The following is a 23,903-nucleotide window of genomic DNA, read 5'->3' on the forward strand; positions in this document are numbered from 1 at the left end:
AAGGAACAAGCCCGTGTACATAAAACATGAGCGGGGAAGGAAACAACTGCCACTGTCGATTCCCGACTCGCAGACCAAACCGTGAGCCGTGAACAGCGGAAAGCACAAAATCCGACGTCTCGCTGGTTGAAGAGTAGAGTAAACCTGATGTGGAGACACCCTGCATAATAAAGCAGTTCCGAATATCAGCAAGAAAATGTGGAGAACAGATTTATCATTGACAGTATTGAGTCAAAAAAGGTCGACGATGAAGTCAGAGTGAAATCCAGCCGGGTTCGTCCTTCAATATGTGAAAGATTTAATTATTGCCCCCAAAGGTGCTCCTGTGATTTGAATAAAGATAGATTACGTAACATAACTGCCTTCAAAGCGAACCCCGTACAGCAAAGGTAAGGTATGAAATTAACAAGGAAGAGAGAGTTAAGAGTAATTCACCAGAGTGATTTAATAGAATCTAAAGCTATGCTAGCATTAGCGAAGAGCCATTAGCTGCACCCTTGACAATGAGGAATTTCCTCACCGACACACGCGTGCAGGTAGGATGGGAGTCAGGTTCTTTCTCAGGCTCTCCATGTGTTTCACTCCACATGTTATGAAGCAGATTAGTTCACTTCTCTTGTTGCTGCTTGGATCCTTTCAGAACAGCCTCCCATAATCTAACTGTAAATCTGTGTAAAAATAACCGCAGGAACAAAGGATCAGTTTCAACACACGAGCTTGTCTGTGTGGAAACGAGATTTTACAGTGGGGACGGACGCCTGTGCAGCCAGCAGCTCCTTACATTTCACCGCTCTGTTCTGAAGAGGAGAGAATGTCACCTTATATGAGTCATCCGGTGCTCCACTGCCAGATCCTTTACGTCACATTCATTACTTAAGCAGAGCCGCGGTATTGATATTCTCCGTGTAGCTGAAATTTTTCAGTTTATTCTTCGCCGTCTCCGCGGGTTAAGTAGGGTCGCCTCGCATAAATACTTGAAATGGAACTTGTCGTAGTCTCGACGGAGATTTTCATCTTGGAATCCCTCGAGCTACCAAAGACCATCGCAGTCTTGAGGCTTTTTTTTTTTTTCCTCTTCTTTTTCTCCCGACCGAGTAAAGTGAAGACGAGACCTTGAAGTAGTACGCTGAATCGTCTCTCTGAGCAGCTTCCACCAGCTGCAGGTGACACAGTCCACTAAGTTAGGGCGACCTCAGCCTAGTTTGTCTTGCTGGTGTTGGACACTTTGCTCTGCGCACGTCTTACAAGGTTTATCAGCAGCCTCTGTTGACGGACACCATCCATCTCACAAGTGCAGAAGGATAATTCACCGATCCCGGGTTTGGGTGCTGACGAGTCGGTGCATGCCTACGGCAGTTTTTCAGAGGCGCTGCTGTGACCCTGAATGAAGAACCAGCTTCCAGCATGTCAAAAGCGTCTTCTCGACCCGCTCTGCTTATCTGTGATGTCTTCTTTTGCGACAAATTCTACGTCTCGGTGGCCTTGTTTTGTTTTCATTCCGAGGAACGTCTGTCCAACCAGCGGTCACACATCACTGCCGTCGTCCTGCAGCTATATTTACATTCAGTGGCAGCATCTAAGAGAAGTTGTGTTTCCTTCTGTTGCCATGGAGACCGACTCGGAGTGTTTTCGAATAGTTCCACCTTACGAGACGTTTTTCAAAAAACTCCAAGCATCATTTTCATGTAAACGGATCACAAAAACGCAACGGAAAACTTCGAACCGACGATGCTTAGGACCCAATTTGGATTGCTTGGTTTATAGTTTTTGGATTTTTTGGGATAATTTTTTTTAAATTTCCATGTAAACACAATGCTTGCTTGCTGCTTGGTCAGAGAGGTTCCTCCACTCTACAGATTTAGCCAAAATGCCATTCCTCCGTGTAGAATTTAACTCAGATTAAACAGTGTTTGAAACAGTCTGGACACTTTCTTGTGTCCATTGCACTGGAATGACCACTTTAGATTCAGTCTAGCAGCGGGTGTCACCCTGCATCAGCGTACTGGACAAATACTAAGAAAGCTCAGTTGTGATTTCAGAAGGAGAAAGGAAGTCCATGGTAACGTTGATGGTGACCGCAGGAGGAAGAACGAACGTTGGTATCAAGAAAGAACCACAACTGAAGGTGCAGTGGTGAAGATGCAGAGAAAGTTCGACAAGATTTAAATCCACTTTATCCAACACTCCTTCATGCCTCTGGATTGGAGCGAGGAGGCCTCCGTGGTAAACGCGTGAAGAGTCTGTCGGGTTTAGGCAACTCGATTCCAGCTGCCCGCCCGCCCGCCCGCCTGCCTCGCTGACTTGGGATCTTCAACTCCAATCTGCCCGATTGATTGCCTCTCCATCTCTCCTTCTCTTCCCTCCCCGATAGGCCGCTTCAAAGTTTCTCCATCTCTGTCTCTCAGGCCCATCTCCGAGCGAGAGGCTGCCCTTGTGCGGTATAATTACCCGTCAGCAAAGGGGAACCTCGCCATTGACCCGGCCCCGCGGCTGATGGGAGCCGGTCCCGGAGAGCGCAGAGAGAGTGAAAGGTGGGCTGCCTGACGAGACAGGGTGGAGAGAGAGAGGGGTGTGTGGAGGTGTCGGGAAGGTAGGAGGACGGCGGAGACGGGGAGGTCGAGGACGGGGGAGGGTGGGGGGGGGGAAGAGGGAGAGACGGCAGGTGGGAGGAGGTGATGGTTTGAGGAGAGGAGCAGATGCGGTGGAGAAAATGACGAGAGCAGAAAGTGTGAGAATCACCAAGCGGAGGGTGGGAAGAAGACGAGAAGATGAAGAGGGCGGAAGAGATGAGAATATGATCCCCCCTCCCCTCCCCTCCTCTCCCTTCTGCTTCCCTCTCCCTCCCGGCCAGTGCCACGGGGGTGGCTCTCGGCGGGAAGACAAACAGACAGTCGATGATAAAGCGAGTGGGAGGTTTGTTGCCAAGGGGACAAGGCCTTTTTAAGCCTATCGATCGGGATTCTTATGCAAAAGTAATTAAACAACTGCTTGTCTGTGCCATCCCGAGTCTGGAGAGGAGAGTGATGCTGCCTCAACCTTCCTCTTCCCTCCTGGTTTTCTTTTTTTTTTTTTTTAAATTCCGACCAGCTGTGTGAATTAAAAGAAAAGGGTGTCCCAGAGTGCCTGGGCTGCGGTTCATATCTGTCGATACTTCCCCATTAGAATTCCGCCAAGGTTTCCACTTAAAATGCAAAAAGCCAGCCTTGCCCTCCAGATAAGAGGAGAACAGACACCGCGGCTGTAGATATTGTACTGTATAATGCCGCGGCCCTTTCTGCGAGGAAATTTCCACGGAAAATTAAATTCGCCTCTCTGCTCAGACGAACCTGGGAGGAAAAGCAAACATCCCACTGAGGGTGCCGCGTTAAAGAGAGAAAGGTGCGGAAAAAAAACAACAATGTGATAATATGCCTCATTCACAACACGTACAGATAAAGGAATTGTCACCAAAAATCACTCAGGGAGAGAAAATCCTTGACACACGTGAACCCTGCGTTCATTTTGCAAAGTGTGTTTTGGATACGAGTGCGCGCCTCCGCCTTTTGTGTGCCTGCAGGACTGCACAGAACGCTTTGTACTGCAGGCACGTTCAGTTTTTTTCCCCTTTTTTTTTTTTTTACGGCTCTGCACCTTGTGTGTGTGCGGTGGACGGGGTGCATCACGTAGGACAATGCAGTGTTTCAACTGTGGTATTCAGGTATTCAAGTATCATTTTTACCCATTCGGTGTCAGCGTTTAAATACCCACGGCTATAATTGGATCCGTCCAATGCGGTCGTCGGATCGCTCTCATGAAAACAAATTAGGTGATGTGTGGGCTCGCTGTGAATGCTGAGTGCGAGCACCTCTTGTACAACAGGCTTTTATGCGCCCGTGCCGCGGCGTTCAGAGGTTTACCTGCAGTATGACCCAGTGGCCGTTCTTGGCTGCCAGATCGATGGCCTGCTCAGCGATCACCTCCTGTCCTTGACCCAGGGAGACATTGTGGAAGTTCCTGTTGTCGAACGTGAAGCCCAACTTCTTCCCTGGAAGGGAAAAAGTTCATTATGAATGTATCAAGGAAACTAATTTCTCCGTTGACTAAACACAAATTTTAATAGCTGTCTGGAAAAAAGAAAAATCCACTCAGTGAGCAGTCTCATGAACATTTTACCTGAATAAATGTGCATCTGAAACCAGAATTTTTTATTAACTATGTGTGTAGTACTCTGGAGGTTAGCATTTAGCATCCCAGCACTGTCTATTTTGGCTCAAATTCTTCTATTAACTTCCTGAAGATAGTAAAACTCAGATTTTCAGGGCTCGTTTTAATCAGAAGCTCTTCTCATCCCGTGCGGGAAAGAGGCTAAACATTATAAACTATTCTAGCTAGAAGCTAGCCACAGCTAGCAAAATCTCCTCTGAGTCTGGTTCTCCACTGTTTTCTTTACCTGCATATATAAAAAGGTTGGTTTTTCTCTGTAAAAGTGCCTCTTTCATTTGGTGCTACAGCCATAAATTTGAAATGAACTGACGAGAATCGATGAAAACCGAGTCGTTTATTCAAACATGCTAATTCACTTGGAGAACTTCTGCAGCGCTCTTCATGCATTTTCTATTCAAATTAGCAGGCAGACGGTGACTCAGCCTTTGTTGCCCACCTTGAGTCAAGTTTCACTGAAACAGTGCTATTATTTCAGCGTCTGTCATTAAAAGTCCAACCTGAACCCTGGGAGAAAAAGCGAGGCTTTGGCTTGGGGGATATTAGTCCCCTGCAGAGCATACAAAATCACATCATCTATCTAATGAAAATCTAATTGAAGCCTAATACCAATGAGAAACCCAATAGTCACAGCTCTAATGGAAAAGCACTTCTTTCTCGCTCAGGCTGCTGCTGCTCATCAGCGCTGTGCTCTTTCTACGCCAGCGACTTTTCACTTTCAGGCTTTGATGTGGCCGGCTACTTAGAGCCAGGGTGTTGATAATCAATAATCACAGCCCTTACAGGCAGTTCCAGTAGGAGTGCTCGTCTCTTATCATATTAGAGGAGGACGGCGGATTTTCACATGGGGTCCGAGCTCCGGATCCGGCTGATTTCACCACCTGCTGCCTCCCGTGAAAGCGAGGGCGGCGCCAATATTCAGAAGCGATCAAAAGAATCCACGCTTCGAATTAATTCTGGCTAAGACGGGACCTTTCACAACAGAGAGGAAAACAGCGGTGATGAGTTACTAGAATGCACGGACGGGGCGGTCGGAGGGGAAATCTTTCTGTTTCAGTAAACCGATGTGAATATTTCATGGCGCGCTGACTGAGTTTCCTGGCAGCAGATCCTGAAGCTGCGATGGCGCCCCGTTCCATGTCAGAACAAAAGCCTCCCTCTTTTTTTTGGCAGATTTCTGGTGCCAGCCACATTATTCAAACAGGAATGCAGAGTAACTCTGAAACGGCTGACATTTACTTTCCGCTGGTCCTAATACACCGGTGGTGCCATCTCATATATTTGTGACCTTTAGTGTAATCCCCTTCCATCTAGCCGGCGCCTGTTGTGCACTGGCAGCGATTGCTGATATGGCGGCGCAGACGGACAGGTGTGTTGGGATCGCCGCGGATCTGAGGAACCACAGAGGGAATCCTGCATGCAGGTATCGCCTGTTTTAGGCTCCAGTGAGGTTTTACACACACAATGAAACAAATGACATGCGTTTGACTTCATATCAGTAAAGACAGCACAGAAACCGTGGAATTTTTTTTACAACTTATTAAAGATAAAAGGAGCCAGAGGCGTTACCGTGCTTCTCCACATCCTTCAAAGGGTCAACTCCCGGAGAGAGGATGAAGAACATGGGAGTGGCCGGACCCGACTCTTCAAAGGAGACGGCGAAGTCCAGCGATCTGCCAATCACGTACTTGCTCCCCAGTTTCTCCTCCACAAAGTCTCTGCGGGGAGGAACATGACTCAGTCCTTTTCGTTGTTATCTTTGACCGAGGAGCTGAATAATTCGAGTGCTCTGCGGATGCGCCGCGCCAGGCGGACCGCTGCTTTAAAAAAAAAAACCGCCGTATTAACGGCAGTCACGACTGTGTAGCCAGCGCCGCTTTCTCAGCCACTGCTGGAATAAATCCTCTGGTCGTTCAAACATCGTCACTCACTCAATTCAGCTCCAGCTGAGTCCTGCAGGCTCAGATAGAGACGCTACATATTTTATATGTTTTACATATAAACGAGGTGCTAATGAACCTGGTGGTCAGTCAGTAGTTTTCTCTATAGGGGAGAATGTATATCATAGGATTCAATGAATACTGTAACTAAATAGTTTTATTTCTGTGCTTCAAAATATTCAACATTTACCTACATGCTGATACCAATATAAGGTACCAACTTAATTAGCATTTTGAAATGTATCAGTTTAAACAAAATGCAAAAGTTTTATGCATCCCTAATATTGTATTTAGTTGAAGAAATGATCTGTAACTTAGCTTTGAAGATTGTAACAGCAGGGTGAACTGTTACCTCGGTGCAGCAGAATGGAATATCTTGACCTCCATCAGCACCCCCACCCCCAGGGTTCGGCCTCTAACCTGACGGCGTACGTCATGCGGTCGGGCCTCAGCGCCCTCATCATGCACAGCCTCTGCAGCGAGGTTTTGCTCTTCCACTCCTGCGGGAACTTCTCCTTTTCGGGACACTCGCTCTCGGCGAACTTCTTCCAGCGTTTCGCCGAACCCTCGATGTCGCGGTCCAGGTTACGGAACTCGTCCATGTTGCACAGAGACTGATGTAGGAGAAGAACAAAAAAAAAGAAAAATGCTTCTGAGATTCTTCTCTCTGTGATCAGCGATGCACATGAAAGCCCACTTTGGAAACATTTCACAATACGCAGCAAAAGAGCTAACTTTGTTTGCAAAAGTTGGACGGGGTGCGGGGATTGGAGATAAAACAGAGAGGAGAGCTTATCTTTCCTCATGCCTATATAAATAATATTTATTCAAACGGAAACGCTGAGTAAACACGATCCCTTTCATAACGGGACGGGGGGTAGGGAGGGACCAAATGTGCCTCCGCTGCAGAACCGGCGGGGGCTTCATTGTGATGCCCCGAGCTGACGGACACCTTATCTCATCTGTGGAGAACAGCAGTGTCACGCAGTGCAGGTATACACTCGCTGACAGCTGCACACACACACACACACACACACACACACACACACGTGCGGAGCGTCTCGTGGACTGTATAAGCGATGAGGAGGGTGCCGAGATCCTCCCGCTGCAGACGCACTGCATACAAAGGTGTCAAATCAATGTGTGAATGCAGAGAAATCTGCGGCTGCGAGGCTCGGCGCCGAGGCGGCGCCGTCCTCCCGCTCCGACCGGCTCTTGGTCTAATTACCGCCGGCAGTTGGCAAACCTCTCAGCCACTGGCGAGGCGGGAGAATACGTCGGGGTCTCCGGGGGATTCCGGCACCGCTAATATCGAGGGGAGCCGAGCAATCAGAGGATCTTATCCCGCTTTAAAGCTTTCCAACTGATTACGTTTCCAACTGCGATAAGGGGGGAAAAAAAAAAATAAAAAAAAATCAAGTGTTGGGATTTGATTAGCGGGGGCCTTAAACATCCGCAGCGGGTTGATGCAGTCGAGGGTGAGAGGGCCCGTCTGCAGACCCTCACCGAGACTTGGCTTAAGTTAATATTGCAGGCGGCTCAGGTTGAAAAATTCATGAGTGTGAGAGGCTAAAAAAACACGTCGCCGCAAGGGTTGGGCTTGCCGCTAAGCTGATGTGACAAGAGCAGGAACCTCTGCCGCCTGACGTCCACGGGGCCGAGGCGCCAGACGGCGGTTATTTACGGGGACCGCCCGTTATTAGGTCTGTCTACAACTCCTGTTGCAGAAATAACACCACAGCGCTGTGGTCACATTAAATTTAGACCAAACAAATATCAAGAGAATGCTTCAGCAGCCAGCAAAGAGAGTGGTGATGCTGGTGTCAAATTACAAGATGCTGCATATCAGGGAACTCATGGATTTCTTGATATTGGTCATCTGCTTCTGAAATTACAGATTTCTTTATAGGATCAACCTCTCCAAGCAAGGCACTTAGCAGCCATTAAGAGGAACTGAAGCTGGTGTCAAATTACAAGTATTGCTTTGCAGCTATTTGTTTTCTTAAATGGTGACCTGTTCATACAAGCAGCAAAGTCATGAGCCTGGACTCAAATTACCCAGATTTTTCTCCAAAGTCACAGTAAGGTCACATCAGACCATTTTCACAGTAGATAGTGAGGCTGATGTCAAATTACGAACACTCCATCCGATGAGAAACAATAAGAAGAGTCAATGATGTTGGGAAAAGCTTTTAAATAGCACCTTAAGTGTTCTGGTTCAGCACTGTACAAAGCAGCAGCCAAAAACAAAATGAGGCTGGCGTTAAATAACAAAGGTATCCTGATGCAATCTCCTGCTCCAGGCGACGCATATGAGAGAGAGGCTGGTGTTAAATTCCGAGCACATGCTGCTCAGTGCAGATCAGGTTTGCATCAGCGGATCGCTTCTTGGTAATGTTACAGGAATAAAACTTATCTGGTAAAGTTAAGCAGACACTGAGGTAGGCGTCAAATTACAAGCAACCATTTCTAGCAGGACAGCACCACTGAAATTAATTATTCTAATAGGCTTTAAAAGAGAAGCCACCTTTAAAGTCCAGCACTTTCAGACAGAGTATGACCCCAGGGCGACATAAAAAGCCACTCCAGTGAAGTTCCAGAATATTTAAAAAGCCTTAAATGAGCGAAACAGTTCCAGTTTAGGTGAAACTGAGTCTGAAGAGTTTGTCGGACTGCGCCGCAGCCACAGAGCAGAGTGCGGCCCTGGAGAAACACATCCCGGGTAAAACACAGCCACACACTTCAATTACGCTGCCGACTCTCTAAGTGCGTTTTCACTTTAGCGTAGTGTTTTCTCACGGAGACTCGGCCGCACAAACTGCATCATGGGAAGTAATTCCACTCAGTGTGTAAAGCCGCCACAGACTGAGGGAGGGGGGATTGCAGTTATCGGTCATGCCTCTCATACATGACAGGCTTGAGGGAAACACAGCGGTCGATTCGTTTCTCAACATCTTTCTCAGATTTTAGCATGGAGGGGCATGAAGGACGGGCTACTGAAGATGCAACTGATCAATTCACCACTCATCAGTCTGTCCATATGAGCTCCAAGAGGAGAGCTCTGCCGTAATGAAAGAACATTTCATCTTGATGAATTCACAAACTACTTTGGATTGCAGCTTCGCACAGATAGAAGCGTCAAACTTTTCTTCAGAGATGTTTTTGGCAGGGAAGTCGTCTCCATCGACAGTCAGTCCAGCGTTTCAGACAGCGAGCTCCCGGAATGAAATATCAACCGAAGGTACAGCATCAATACTAAAGCTTGCAGGTTTGTGTTTTTCCTTAATGTGTATTCCTTGTTTATGTTTTCAAAGAAAGTTTAGCTTGTGAACTTGTGACGCTCTATTTTCAAAGTCCTCTTAGTGTAACTTTCTTACGATGGCCCTTTTCACACGATGCTTCAAGTGAAAATGCATCGTTTCATGTTTTCATTAAAGTTTCACGTTTTTAAAAACGACTGTCAACTCACAGTGAAGGTCATGCATGCTGCTTCACACCATTATTATGACCCATAACTCGCTGCTGTTTCGAGATCAGTCATTATTCACTTTACAGAAGAATCAAATCCTCAAATCTGGAGAAATCTAAATACTTCCTAGAATGGAAAACACTTTACTAACTTTTCATAAGCTTCACTCTGACTCAGGTACAACAGTTTATCTGCTCTCAGCTGTCTCCAGATTTCGGAGGCCGGGGCGACACTCTGCCTCTCTGTACCTTGATCCCTCCCCAGGAGTGGTTGGAGAGGAAATCCACCGGTGATGTTACACCTGGTTGGACAGGGTATCTCAGGAGGAAGTCCAGCTCTGCAGGGTTTATTTCTTTATTCATCAGCAGGATCTGGGGAAACAACAAACCGAAGAAGTTGTACTTTCAGCACAAAACCACATTTCCTTTTCCACTTGATTTGATCAGGCCCGCCGGTCTCGGGAGCCGGCCGGCTCTACGGCAGGGCTTGTTCTCAAAACAAACCATGCAGAAGATGAAACCTGCGCCGCGCTCGCCCTCCTCCTACCTGGAACGCCAGCTGAGCGATGTATGTGAGCTTGTCACACTCGAACAGGCCTCTGGTGGTGTACTGGAAGACCGAGGAGGTGATGCTGTCGATCAGGTTGGACACTCGCTGTTTGAGGGCCTCGTCCGGCTCGGCCTTGAGGACGGCTTTCTGGAAGACCACGCTGAACGCCTGGGGACGTTTTCCGAGAGATGCGCCGAGTCAACAACGCGCACAGACACGTAATTCCAAAATCCAGAGGCGTTAATGAAAGACGTGGCTCTGTTTTGGTTTGTAAGTCTAAATTAAGTCTCATTTATCAATGTCGTTCACCTCTGACATGATGGATAAGATGCAGTCTGCTCTTAAGATGAACTGATCAATAATGCTCGGGCTCTTTAGGGAGAGCCCTTAGCGGTAATTGATCGAGAGGTGTTTTGAAGTCATTAATATATGCAAAAATATGTTATTAATGTCACAGGCTTGGGAAATGGGTTCACTAGACTGACAGATCATTTCTCACCACTTCTATACATTTCCCATTAAAAAAGTCAAAGCAGTAACGTCAAAAACTGATAATGGAAAAAAAAAAAAAATCCATTACCTGTGGCAGTAAAGGAACTGAATTAAATTTGAAATGGCTTCACTAGCTGTCTGTTCACTACCTGTTGGTTCATGAGGCTGCAGCAAAACATATGGCTAATTAGAAGTGTGGGGGGGGAGGGTTTTAATACCTGGACTAGCTGTCAGCCAGTTAAACTCTGAAAGCCAATAAACTAAGATGAACCAAAACAGGGCAGGAATGAACGAGGTCTAATATTTATAATGTAAACAAAAGCTTTTTTAAATCAATTTCAACTGAAAAATAATGTTTGACAACAGGAACAAGCGAAAATAAAACAGAACAGCTTATCTTATAGATTATTCATCTTCCGTCTTTTTACTGAGCACCAGGTAGTACAGTATGCTACTTCCTGGGGGATTATTTCACTTCTTTTGAGCAAAACAACAGCGATGATCAAAACAATGAGCTGCTGCCGCCGCCGCCGCTGCAGCAGCAGAACCGGCGAGCTGAGCCATACCTCTTCAGAAGAAAACTGCCCTCGCATTAAAGAGCGGCCATTTGCCCTGTCGTTAATCTGCGGCCATTGATTGGTGCAGCTTTAAAATCTTGTGCATTCAGGTCAGCGGGAACTGATGGGCCAAGTGCCACGGACTAATGTGTGTTGGGGTGTTTGTGAGGGGGGGGTATGGTGGGGGGGGGTGGGGGGGCTTTTTGTTGGATTTGTTGACATTAAGGGGACTGCAGAATAACAGCAGCCTTACCTTTTAAACGGGAAGCTAATGTGAAGTGTCAGTATCTGCACTACCTCTGACCCTTTAAGACTGCTCTTTAAATGGGCTGCTGGGAGAGAACGATGGCTCAATCGCCCTTGAAGGGATTTCTCATTTGATCTGACTTGAGACTGTTCCCGGCTGGGATTACGGCAACTCGAGGTGCCTTTTCGAAAAAAAAAAAAAAAAAAAAAAGCCCAGCAGTGCCGGCAATGGACGAACGGTACACATGTTTAATCACAGTTCCACTTCATCTTTACACAACGGGCATTGTTGACATTTCAGAATCGGCGACACATTCAGGAAGACGCCGTTCTAATTTGGCTCGATAAAATTAAATCTGGAGCTGTAGATTGAGCATTTTTGCTACAACATTCCTTTGTATGGCGGCTTGGCGCTTCTATAACCGAGTCCTCCTCGGATGTTGTGGCTTTTGTATTTGCGGTGACCTTTCAGCATCGGCAGGAGTGGGCTGCGAATTGAAATATTACAACCGCAAATGAAATAATTGTCATTATCTTCAGCCCGGTGATATGTGGAGTCATTTCTGTCAATTTGGCAGAGTCACACTTTGCTGTAGGTGCAGTGATGAACACCTATTACAATGGATTTCATTTCATTCACAAGGTCAGAGGTCTATAAATCCGGAACGCGCTTTCATTTGATTACGCCGGGAAATGACGCGGGCCGGGGGCCCGGCTACCTGCCGTGCTGCCAGTGATTGCAAACCATATCTCAGGCTGCCTCCTCTCAGCGCTCGCCGGCTGACAATATCAGGGACATTACGCTCTACATAACCACATTAGGGAGCCACAAACACAATAAAAGCTGCACAAAGAGCATAAAACACGGCGAGCAAAAGGAAGGGGGGGGGGGTGAGTGTAAAGAGGGGGTGTCACTGGGGATGGGGTGGGGGGGGGGGGGGGGGGGGGCACACAGCGGGTCAATACTGGGGCTACCTTGAGAGAGAACTGGTACATGGGGTGGATTTTATTGAGGTCGTTCATTATGAAGTACAATAAGGAAGCCCGGGCCGCCGCCGGTCGGTAGTGCTCCCGAGCCTCATTGATTTTGGCCTCTGTCACCTTGGCTTCTTTTACCTACAGTAAAGACAGTGGGAACACAAAGAATGACACACACACACACACACACACACACACACACACACACACACACACACACACACACGTTCAGGCTTCGTCAACCGGCAAATGATGGGCTCGTCTAATAAAGCACCGGGGGGCGCCTCCATTTTGGAACAAGACGATCAACTTTCATTATGATTATTGTTTTCTTTTCTTTTTTAAAGGAAATCTGCACATGCCTGCAGTGTTGAAACGTAAGACTGAAGCGGCTGCAGAGGCGGACGGGAGTCACGCTCTCCCGTCAGCCTCACAGGACTTCCTCAGCGGCGCTCCCAGGTATCGGAAACATCAGTAATTCTCCTCGGGCCGAGATAACGCCCGGAGCTGACGTGATCTGATTTTCTGGCCACAAAGAGGAGCGAGGCTGACGGGAGGACGGCGACACAAGACTCCGCAGCTCACAAACCACAGGCTAATAACTCCCTCACACACCTGCTGGCTTCCAAATTTCATTTGGGATCATTACAAGTTAAACCGATTGGTCCGAAAAACCAGTAAAAGCATCAATACGAGATTCTTCAGACGCCTGCTGTTGGGTTCACGCGTTGGATGGTGGGAATCGGAGTGTGTCGTCACTGGGTCACCTCCAACTGAGGCCTCGGCTTGTGAGTCTCCGCCATGGAACGGCAACTCCAGTGATTCAGTGTGATGGTTTCACTGAGGTTCCCTGTTCTTTTCCAGCTTTTTGCAATATTATGGAACTCCTTTCAAGAGGCTTTCTGCGATGCAGTTTTTATTATTTCATTCGGCTTCTTCATGTCTTTATGGGATTTGTCTCTTTACAAGCCGCCTCAGCCATAAAGACTTAATAAGGGACTCAATAAGCTATAATCTTTTCTCTCTAAAACCCATCTTCAGAAACACACAATCTTGTTAACTTGATGTTTCTGAGGTGTCAAACGTGTGGTTTAGGGGCAAAAGGGGACCATTGGAGGATCTGATCAGACAGACCTGAGTGAGGATGAATGAAGTACACTGTGAAGATCTGCAGTTATGATTCAGTTTGGTGACTATAGTCACGGTATTTGGTTAGTGGGGGTGAGATGATGACTCGAAAGCTCAAACCTTCTCTTCAATCTCAGCAGCTGTGCGTTTGGTGGTCTCCAAGTTTTCCACCAGCTCCGTGTCTCCCAGGAAGTTCCCGGAGGCGGAGGACAGGCGGGACAGGAGGTTGTCCTCCAGCGTCTTCAGGGTGATCTTGAATCCATTCTGCTGCTTGGTCAGGTCGGACTGGCCGAGGAAAAGCACAGAAAAACGCAACAACGTCAGTGGAAAAGCTTGATTACTCTGCCAAACCGGAATCCCGGTCTGCGGGAGACCCTCAAGGTGCGAGTCAATACGAGGACGCGGACACTGAAGGGCGACTGAAAGGCAGAACCGATCGATGTGCTGTGTGTCTGCTTTCCCCGACACATGAAGGCGGAGCGCTTTGGGCCGGATTAACCGGCTTCCGTGAAGTTGCGGACATCAAACCTTTCCAGCCGAGCGGCCTCGGCGCGACGAGCGGAAGCGGCTTTGATGGCGAAGTACGCACAAACACGCGCGCACGCTCGCCTCCGCTATGAATCATCTACGACGGGACGTTATGTCTTCAATTATCAGCCACTCCAGCCGCCACGGAGTGAGCATGCGCCGACACACAGCCCGGTAATAACGGCTTTTCCTCACACCTCACCATATGGATTAGCGCGCCCTGTCTTCTAATAAAGCTTTGACTCTCATCATTTTTTTTCTTCTTCCTCCTCTCCCTTGTCTTTGTTCTGACTGCAAAAACAAACGCGCCTGAGAGGAAGTTCCACTTTTTTCAAAGCGCGGCGGCGTTTGAGAGGCGTGGGGTGGAGGGAGAGAACAAAGTCGGCGGGGCACACTGGCTCGCTTTATTGCCTCATTCCGCTTTGTCCTTCATTACAGTCTGTTGCGGCTTCTTGTTTTTACTCGATAATGACTTTGCTTTATTGAAGTTTTCCCTAATAAGAGCCTTAGCGACCTTTGAATTGTTGTAATTACGGGAAGGAGGGCTGAGATTTGCCTACTTGGGGTGTTGTCTACCTCTGATAACGACAGAGAGGTTTTGGACCCTTTTTTTTTATTATTATGTTGAGTGGCGTGACTCTTGGCGGGCGGCGGTAATAAGTATCTGGCAGTAAGACTTCTGCTATATACATGGCCTCCAAAAAAGAGGTTCATCCCTTGGATGCCTTTTCCCTTGTAAAATCCTAATAGAATTTTGTGATACTGAAATAAATTAAGAGAAAACTCCCTCAGGCATACTGAAAAAAATAAGTAAATAAAAAGGACTCCTCGAAAGTAAATAAATATTTATTACCTTCAAGACAGTATTATGTCTGCTATGGATCGTGCATTGTATAATAACATCTTTTTGGAAAGCTGTTCAAGTTCTTTGCAGTCGCACAGGGAGGAAATGTGAGACTCTTTGACAGATTAAAGCCACGGCCCCAAAAACAGTTATGGCTGTGTCTTCAAAACACTCGGGTGTGCCTTTTGCTGTTTGGTAAATGGTCAATTTATACTGTCCATCACACACACACACACACACACACACACACACACACCAATGGAGGCAGCTGCCACGCAAGGCACTCAGTCCATCCATTGGGAGCAATCGGGGTTCACTGTTACTCAGGGACACACTGACATATGGAAAGGTGGAGGTGGGGATTCAAACCTCGTCCATATGACCTCCCTACTGACTGAGGTCATTTCCTAGTTGATTTTAAAGTCGCGCTGTATTTTTCTGCATTCCTTTTACCTTCGACTTTAGAAAGCGGCCTCGGTAAGCAGCCTCATAGCATGATGCTCTCGCTACCACGCTTTACAACAGAAATGTTGGGTTTAGTGTCCCAACAGTCAAAACTATTTCGATTTCGTCAGGTCAAAGAAGCTTCTTCCGGTTGACCCTGGAGTCTAACACAAGGCTTCAAACTGTCCAGATTAACTGTGTGGATCGGTGGTGTGGAATATCCGAAGGATGCTGGATTCCTTCAAGTGTCCTTCCTGCGTGGGATGTGAAAACAACACATTCTTTTCATTCATTCACCATAGATTGAACTGAACTCCAGCAAAGGTTCAGTGAGAAGTCAATGCTTTTCACCTCTAATTTAAACTAAAAGTGTCAATATAGCACATAAGAAATACTGATCAAACTGTTTTAATTAATTCAATCACTTCAAATGGGTGAATATTGATGCAATAAAAAAAAACTGACAAAGTATTCCAGCAATTCTTCCAGTGTGTACCCAGCCCACCTTTTATTATACGCAAGCCGGGATCGATCCCAAGTTGAATAAAGCTTCCAACAAACACAGATAGATGGTTTATTTCACTTACAGCGAGGAGAAAAAGCTCCCCGGGGTGCGAATACTTTTCACTGGCCCTGTAACTACAGAGGGTTGGCGGTCAAGGCGGAGCTAATCCCATCCCCTCCGTCAGCATAATGCACCCGTGACAAAAGGCACACTTAGCCGGGATCGCGCCGGGGGGTGCACAGTTTTAAGAGATCACACTGTTTAATTGCCCTCTTTATGACAGTATTTCCTATTGTGGTGATGAGAAGTATTTTACACCATTGTTAAAGCTAATTGAGCCTCTGCCTTGTTAAAATCTTACATCTTCTGGATGAGAACTCACGGATATACTCTGTGGCTTAAACTGCCAAATAAAAAAAAAAAAAAAAAAGTAAAAACTGCTTTGATTTTTAGAAAAGCAAACGATCAGCCGAGTGTGTTTGGAGAGGATGGAGACGGGAGGGGTTCAGGACAGGTTCTTTTAATGCTGGATATTCAGATCGAGGTCCGTTCTCGTGTTTGTGAGTCAGCTGTGACCTTCCACATGCCTGCGTTCGGTGCTCCCGAGGGGGTGGCGGTGGGGGTGGTAGTCGGCGGGGTTAACCACGCTAACACATTCCCAACTGGTAACCGGTAATGAGTCCGTTTTTAACGATCGGTTTGCCTCTGGCACATTGTTCTTGTAATTGTCCTTGCTTGGGAAAAACAAACAATTAACCAGTCAGCAGAACGCTCTAATTGGGACTAAAACGAGATATTACATTTATCTTTTTTTATTTTTTATTTGGGGAAAATGATTACCGAGTGCCACGGAGTAACCCTGTTGAGGTAATTTGGGAAGTGGTGTGTTCTTGGTCTCATTACGGTCCAGGAGTGCAGAACTGTATCGCACTCAGTTACCCAGTGGAGTGCTTCGACTGGAAGGAAAAAAAAAAACATAAGTAAAGATTCCTCTCCTGTGCGCCCTCAGATAAAAAAAAATAAAAAAAAAAGCAAACTTGATATTTTAAGCTCCTTAACCTGGGTTAAACGAGGAGGGGGGTTCTTTCACCCCGCTGTCGTCTCACGGCTCAGTGGTGACGCTAACCTCATTAAAGCTATAATCGAGCCGAGCCGCTAAAAGAATATAAACAGGTACAGCCAATTTGAGCTGCCTCCTATCAGTCTGATGATTATCAGTCCGGGGTTGTTTACTGACAACACGGTTTTTTTCAAAAAGCCATTCAGCGGCTCATTCAGCGGGACCTTGTTGTGATAGGAGCGAACACGCCGCCTGCCGCCACCCACCTTCCACTCTCGGTGTTAATTAAAATGATAAGTGAGCTGCAGATCTTACTTACTCCAATCTCAGTGAAATGCTAATTAAACAAGGATCACTAAATCATATTTGGATACTGCTGACGGGACAGAAGGCGTGAATCGCCTTGTGGCATTTCGGTTTTTCGTTATTAAAATTTAGTTTTGTCCGCCTACGGGGATGAGTGAGCTGATCCCGCCGAGCCCGAAGGATTGTGGGAACACGTCGACCCATTAGCAGAGTTCCCAACACCTCAACCAATCTGATAATACCGTCGTCAGAAGCTTCCCCGCACTAGAAAAGATTTCCGATTCCGATCCCCACTTTATCGCCTGTCAACCATAACTTTGACTAACAAGAAGTACATTTGAGCAACAGTGGAAGTGTGTCAATGTGTCGGCTAATTGCTGGCGTGCAGGAGCGCCAGTGGCCGATCTGTTCGGAGCGGCTGACATGAAAAGAGCCGACGAAGAAAGAGAGCGCCAGGCGTCATTAGGAAGACGACGCTTTGATCAAGTGGATTCTCGTCTAATTGCGAACATTTACATTCGAGACGTGGACCGGGCAGCGGACGCCTTAACAACGGTCTCGTTCATTACTTCTGAGAAGTTGTGGGGACCTGCAGGGCTGCGGCTAGCCGGCCATTAGCTCTGAGCGGCGGTGACAGCTCGGAGCCGATCAGCAGAGTGGAACGACGGCTTTGCGATCTTTCCACCGGTAAAAGGGATCGAGGACGGCAATTGACATTAAAACCAAAGAGTGGGGGATTAAAAAAAAAAAAAAAACACCTTCAAGCATCTTCCATCTGCTTGTCTTTTGATTTCAGAGGCATGGATGTGTGCGGGTAAATGAGTCGGCTGGAGTAGATGATAAATATAAGAAGATGAAATTCCCTTGAGGATAACATCAAGACACAATTACACGACTCCCGGAGCCTGATGATAAATGGCAGTGTGTCACAGAGGCAGAACCCAGGGTGGCTGCCACACAATGCTAAATTGTTTCAAAAGTTAATAAGCTTTTTTTCTGGATGCAGGATTAATGGAGTTTTGACTTTATGGGTGATTCTTCACAGCGCAATCCAAACACGGATCCCGCTTCAGATACGGCCTATCACGGAATGATTAAAGACGCAGGTAATTTAAGTTTATGAAAGCATTGGGATTGTTCTGTTTCACACTGTACGTTGGTTAGTTCCGCGACAAGAAGTGATATTCCAATCATGTGTGTTAGCACATCACATTCACTCCAGTGCTTTAATGCTGGAGATAATGGTCTACAGTTGAACAGAAACAGAATGAAGGAAGATCAAAAGTAACTTTCCTTAACTTTATTACTGAATAGAGGATGTTCTAGATACTGTTCAAATATTGTGCAATACTTTCAGTACATTTACAGCACAGCTCAATACATCTATCAAATATAGATAGACATCAAGTTTCATGGTGAAACTGTGCAAACATAAAAGCACGTTTCAAAAGGAGGCCTGGCGGTCAGTGTGTTGAATTCCACTGCCAGCAGTACCCAGTCCAACATCACTGCCTTTTTAAATCCTCCACTTTGTTGTTGTCTCCAAAGGAGAGTTTGGCATCACGGTGCATCCAGCCGGCCACATGTAGCCGCACCAGCCCAGGACCTCCACATGTGAGAGGCCACTGCTGCTGCAACAATCTGTTTGCAGAACCAAAGAATTTCAGCGCAAAGTGTCAGAAACTGTCTCGGAGAAGCTCATTTACATGCCCGTCCTCTTCATCGGGTTCCTCTCATCGCCATTGGCAACAGGCACTTCGGCGATGTGTTCACTTCACGGATGATTGTGAATCAAGTGGCAGCGGTGGGGTCATGGGGTCACGGGCAGGAGTGCGCTATGAAAGCAAACACCATGGTTTTTTTTTTTTTAATGGATGGTGTTTTGAAAGCACAGAGATACGGTCAGGAGATCCTGCGGCTCATTGTTGAAGCATCAACTCATGTTGTAACACAATAACGCCGGGCCTCATGCTGAAGGATCTGTACACAAGTCCTGAAAGCTGAAAACATCCCAGTTCTTGCACGGTCAGCAGACTGACCGGACATCACCCGCTGAGCTTATCTGGGATGCTCCACTTCCTGCCAATACCCTGAAACCTGAGGACGTGTTGGTGGTCACACCAGATTGACGAGCTTTCTGACCCCTCGCTGCAGTGAACCTGGACATTACAGAGTAAAGCACAGAACCTGGAACTCAGGAAGCTAAAGCATAACTTTGGCTGCGACTGCTGCTGAAACTATGTAGTTACTGCCAATTTATATCTCCAAACTCTACTGCAACCAAACCCGGCTGTCAAATTCACATAGCTTCAGTTAATTCCTGCAGGAACAAAATGTTTCTTTTTTTTCTTTTTTCCATCCTGTTATCTCTAGAAAAGCAGCGGACAGTTGAATATTTTGACTTTTATGATCAAACGCAGCCTCTCTCTCCTCTCTCACCTTTAAACTGCAATCAGACCAACACAACAAAAAGGAAAGTTTCCTCTTTAAGCCAGAAAAACGTACCTCGTGAAAACAAACCTCGTTTTCAAAACATCGCCATGTGAACGTGAAACTTTTCTAAAATTTTAACGCAAACTTGAAACGTTGCGTAAAACGAAAGCGATATCTCAGAATGCGCTTGAAATCAGTTCAGAGAAAGCAGTGATACGTGATGTTTTTACAACAATGTGTTTCAGCGGGAGAGGACGTATTTATCACATTAGAAGTGACTGATCTATAAAAGCCGGGCTGCCTTTGAAGAAACTCCTTTGAGGCCTTCTGGCGAGATAATAGAAGCACAACAAATTAATGCCAACGTTGCTTCGTGCTTCTTGGATGTGTAAATAAAGCTGTAGCACAAGAGGCCCGACAACAAGTACTCCTGCTTTAACCTCTGTTGTGTGACCCTCCAATCAGGGAGGCTCCACACCCCCGAATACCAACAATGGGAAATGAATGAGGGAGCAGCGTGTTTGACAGCTTGTGTTTCATCCGCCGAGCCGCTGTCTCGACGAGGCGGCGAGCGGAGCATGAAGAAAGAACATGGTGACACAGCAAAGATCGATTACCGCATCCCAAATGAGTCGTTCAGGAATTATTCGCCCCGCTCTCGTCGCTGTATGCAGATCGCTACGATTTGGGGGGAATTGTCTTTGGGCACTTGTTTCAGGTTAATCCCTACAACTCCCACAAGGACGAGGAGGGGGAAAAAAAAAGCTGCTGATAAGTTAAACTGCGGCACAACACAGACGTCAATGCGGTTTTCATTTAAAGACACTTTTCAGGATTATTTCTCAGGATACTCTTAAATTTGTATTCATTAACACTGACGAAAAACTGACTTACATTCATTTCCTGCTGACTGATTCGAACCTGAACTACTTCAGTTTTAACCCTGATCATCTCGTTGAGTTTAAAACGTATCTTCAACTCCAAATTGATCGGTTTCGTCTATGGAGACCTGTTTTCTTTCCCCAGACGGGTTAGTGTTTGACAGAATTATGTCCCCACTAGCATAGAAGAGCAAACAAGCACACACACACACACACACACACACTGCTGTGCAGTGTCCCTCAGTCCCATAATTATCACACACCCAGCAGCCGTTAATCAAAGGCTCCAGCTGATTGTTTTGGAATCAAAGAGTCTGGACCTGCAGCCTCTTGTGATGTTTGAAGACAGACGCTGTTTTCTTGCCGGCGTGTCGCGGCGCCGACGGGATAATGACGAGCAAAACAGCGCTGCACCCGCGTTCCGGAGGCCGCCCCGGCTCCTCCAACCGCTCTCTTTTAATTGCACCTGTGCTGAGGAGATGTTGGCAGGGGGAAACTCAAAGAGTCCCGCGCTCGGCGCTTGTTTGTTCTCAGCTGAAGGCTGCGACGGACAGGAGGCTCCTCCGGAGACGCTGCTGTCTCACCTTCAGCTGCTCCAGGTCCGGTCTCTCCATGCTGACCACGGCGGCCAGCAGCTGGTCCTCCAGCCCGTCTCTGGTCACGGTGAAGTTGATGAGCGTGCACTGGGCCTGCAGCTCGGGCTGGTAATGAGGGCTGGCCAGCTTAGTGTGCAGGATGAGGCGGAAACTGGGGTTGTACTCGCACTCCTTGTCTCCTATTTTTATGTACCTGTTCGGGTGAATCAGTAAGCCAGATCTCAGTTTAATGAAAAGGCACATTTCAGACAGGTAACAACGTTTCGGATGGATAGAGACAGCAATGTGTGCAAAAGTTCTGATATGTTCAAGAGCAGATTCAGAAAATTCAGCCAAACAGCTAGGATTTATATATTTTTGTTTTTTTAATGAAACGGAAATTAAAAAAATATGTTTTCACTAGAAAAGTTTTCATTTAAAATCCTAATTTCTCCTTGACTCATACAGTATGTAAAGATCACGCATGTGTGGGATGAACAGTTTATCTGAGAGCTCCAGGTGGCGTCATTAGTTCGTTGATAAAATGTAAAAAGCTTAAAGCTGCATTGAAATGCTTTTCACTGTGATTTTTTTTTTTGACAGTGACTTCTTTAGTTTTCACAGCTTTTCAGGAGATATGAAGTGCAGAATGAGTGTGTTGTTGAGTATGTTTCTTTCCGATGGAGCCACATACATAAGGAAGATGCATTTGTGGGATGAACACCAGAATTTTGCGAGTGGCTTGAGCCAACGAAAGACTTGTCAAAACCCAAAACTCAATGATTGCTGTTTAAAACAAACGGCAGAATAAGCTAACACAGGCTTTGGTAATGCGAACACATGGAAATGTGGCATTTTTTGAAGAACATTGATACTTTTGAACTTTCAAAAAGTGTTTTTTTTTTCTTTCTCCTTTGAAATAAACTCAATTTTCTTGATAAATAACAGCTTGTGTTCGTTTTACCTTCACCTGAAGGACATCAGATTGCAAAACGCATTATTGACTTCATTGTGTTAATCAGTTGGTTATTTGCTCACCTTCCTGTTAATTTAGCTGATGAATACAGTTGTAGCGTGTGAAAGCAGTATCTTTTAAATAGGCTATTGATCCAGAATCTGAAACTATTCGATAGCTTATTTAGCTCGGAAACGATCAGTCGTGGTTCAAGCTGTGGCCGAGACATGATTTGCCTCACAAATTCATTCAGAAGTTTGCTCTTTGACCAAAAACAGTAAGAAAGGGAAGCGATCAATACCCTGTTGGTGATTCTGTTATTGTTATTTATGAGCAGAAAGTGCTTTAAATTGCAGCATTGTGTGGGAAGGAAACTTTGCATTCAAGTTAATTGAAGCAATATCATTTTTATTAATGTGAGACAGACCTGCTGATGCATTTTCATCAGCTCGGAATTGATTAGTTCAGTTTCACAACAGGTTTCTTGATAAAAGGAAAGAAAATATCAACTGAATCAATCTGTGGAGGAAGCTGATGAGAAGTCTTCCTACCTTCCCTTCTTGATGGTCTCTCTGCCCAGCAGAGGTCCCAGAACGGGATCCAGGTTCTCCTCCAAGTTCTCTATCAGAACCACGTCGCCCGCCGCCAGCGCTCGCTCCACGGCATCCAGGTAACTTTTGAAACAGCGGGAACGTCTCCGTCAGAGACCCGTCAACCCCCCCGGCTCTGCAAACGGACCGGCGTCGAGCCTCTCACCCTCGCTGCCCGATGCGAATCACTCGCAGGTCCTCGCCGTACTTGTTCTTGATCCACTTGATGCCCTGCAGCTGGGGGTCCACCATGAGGGGCCAGCGCTGGCACGAGGTGAGGATGGTGGCGTTCTCGGTGGACATCCGGTCGGCGGGCAGACCCTCGTTCTGCCAGGCCGCCACGTCGGCGTCGTCGGTCAGCATGGTCAAAGGGTCCAGGTCGGGGGTCACGGGGATGGGAACCTTGCACGTGACGGTGAAACTTTTTCTTTAAAAACTTCTGATCCCTGCTCAAACTTTTCCTATGATACAGAAGTTTTAAGTCTTACAAGTCTTTTTTTTTTTTTAACCTGTTTTCTTTTTCTAAAAAAACATCAAAGGAAAAAAGAAAAGCACTGTATGGACCGTGTTCCTCCGGTCAGTATAATGACGTCTTGCTGTCTGGAAGTTCACGGTCTGAGTCTCCCGACCTCAGCAGGTCTGCAGCAACTTCATTTATTAATCCCTACCTCCGACCGGAGCCAGGGGTTGAACCCCTCTCCGCAATCTGCCTGTCCTATCCTTTCCTCTCTTTCTATCCTCTAACCCCAACCGTAACAGCAGAAAGTCTCAAACTCTGAGTCTGGTTCTGCAGGTTTCTTCCTTTTACGAGTTTTAACTTTCTACTCCTTTTTATTCTTGCTTATGTGGAATTGTTTTTTGTTTTACTGTAATATTGCCCTGAAATGACTGTTATTTCATGCTAAAACAATAAAATTGAACCGAACTGTCGGAATATTAAGAATCAAGTCAATATTGTTCCACTATGATCACGGTTGAGTTCGGTTTAGGCTCCAGTATCGCTGGATCAGACACTTCTTCTGATGAAATAAGTGTGTCAATAGGCTTTCTTTAAGTGTGTCCATGATATTGTTATCTGTACCTAATTTCTGTAAACTTTTAAGACTATAAAATACATGTTAATAATTATGCCCTGGACATTCAACTAAAACAGAGTCAGAAAAATGTATTCAATCTTTCAGTGTTATTCCGTTACCAAGAGGCAGAGCTAATCACCAGCGATC

The 23,903-nt window shown here is 46.4% G+C and overlaps 1 protein-coding gene across 1 annotated transcript in view; it reads right to left on the bottom strand.

The window, feature by feature from the left end:
* dnah9 (dynein, axonemal, heavy chain 9) overlaps nt 1-23,903 on the bottom strand; it is a 138,134-nt gene that overhangs the window by 23,515 nt on the left and 90,716 nt on the right. Inside the window, exons 61-70 of the mRNA XM_030098214.1 lie at nt 22,847-23,082; nt 22,642-22,764; nt 21,145-21,349; nt 13,680-13,844; nt 12,429-12,569; nt 10,156-10,326; nt 9,858-9,980; nt 6,561-6,754; nt 5,770-5,918; nt 3,897-4,024 (exon numbers count right to left, since the gene is read on the bottom strand). Coding sequence (XP_029954074.1) covers nt 3,897-4,024; nt 5,770-5,918; nt 6,561-6,754; nt 9,858-9,980; nt 10,156-10,326; nt 12,429-12,569; nt 13,680-13,844; nt 21,145-21,349; nt 22,642-22,764; nt 22,847-23,082 — 1,635 coding nt within the window. The remainder of the gene's footprint in view (nt 1-3,896; nt 4,025-5,769; nt 5,919-6,560; nt 6,755-9,857; nt 9,981-10,155; nt 10,327-12,428; nt 12,570-13,679; nt 13,845-21,144; nt 21,350-22,641; nt 22,765-22,846; nt 23,083-23,903) is intronic.

Source organism: Salarias fasciatus, chromosome 8, assembly GCF_902148845.1.
Source record: "Salarias fasciatus chromosome 8, fSalaFa1.1, whole genome shotgun sequence".
NCBI lineage: Eukaryota > Metazoa > Chordata > Actinopteri > Blenniiformes > Blenniidae > Salarias > Salarias fasciatus.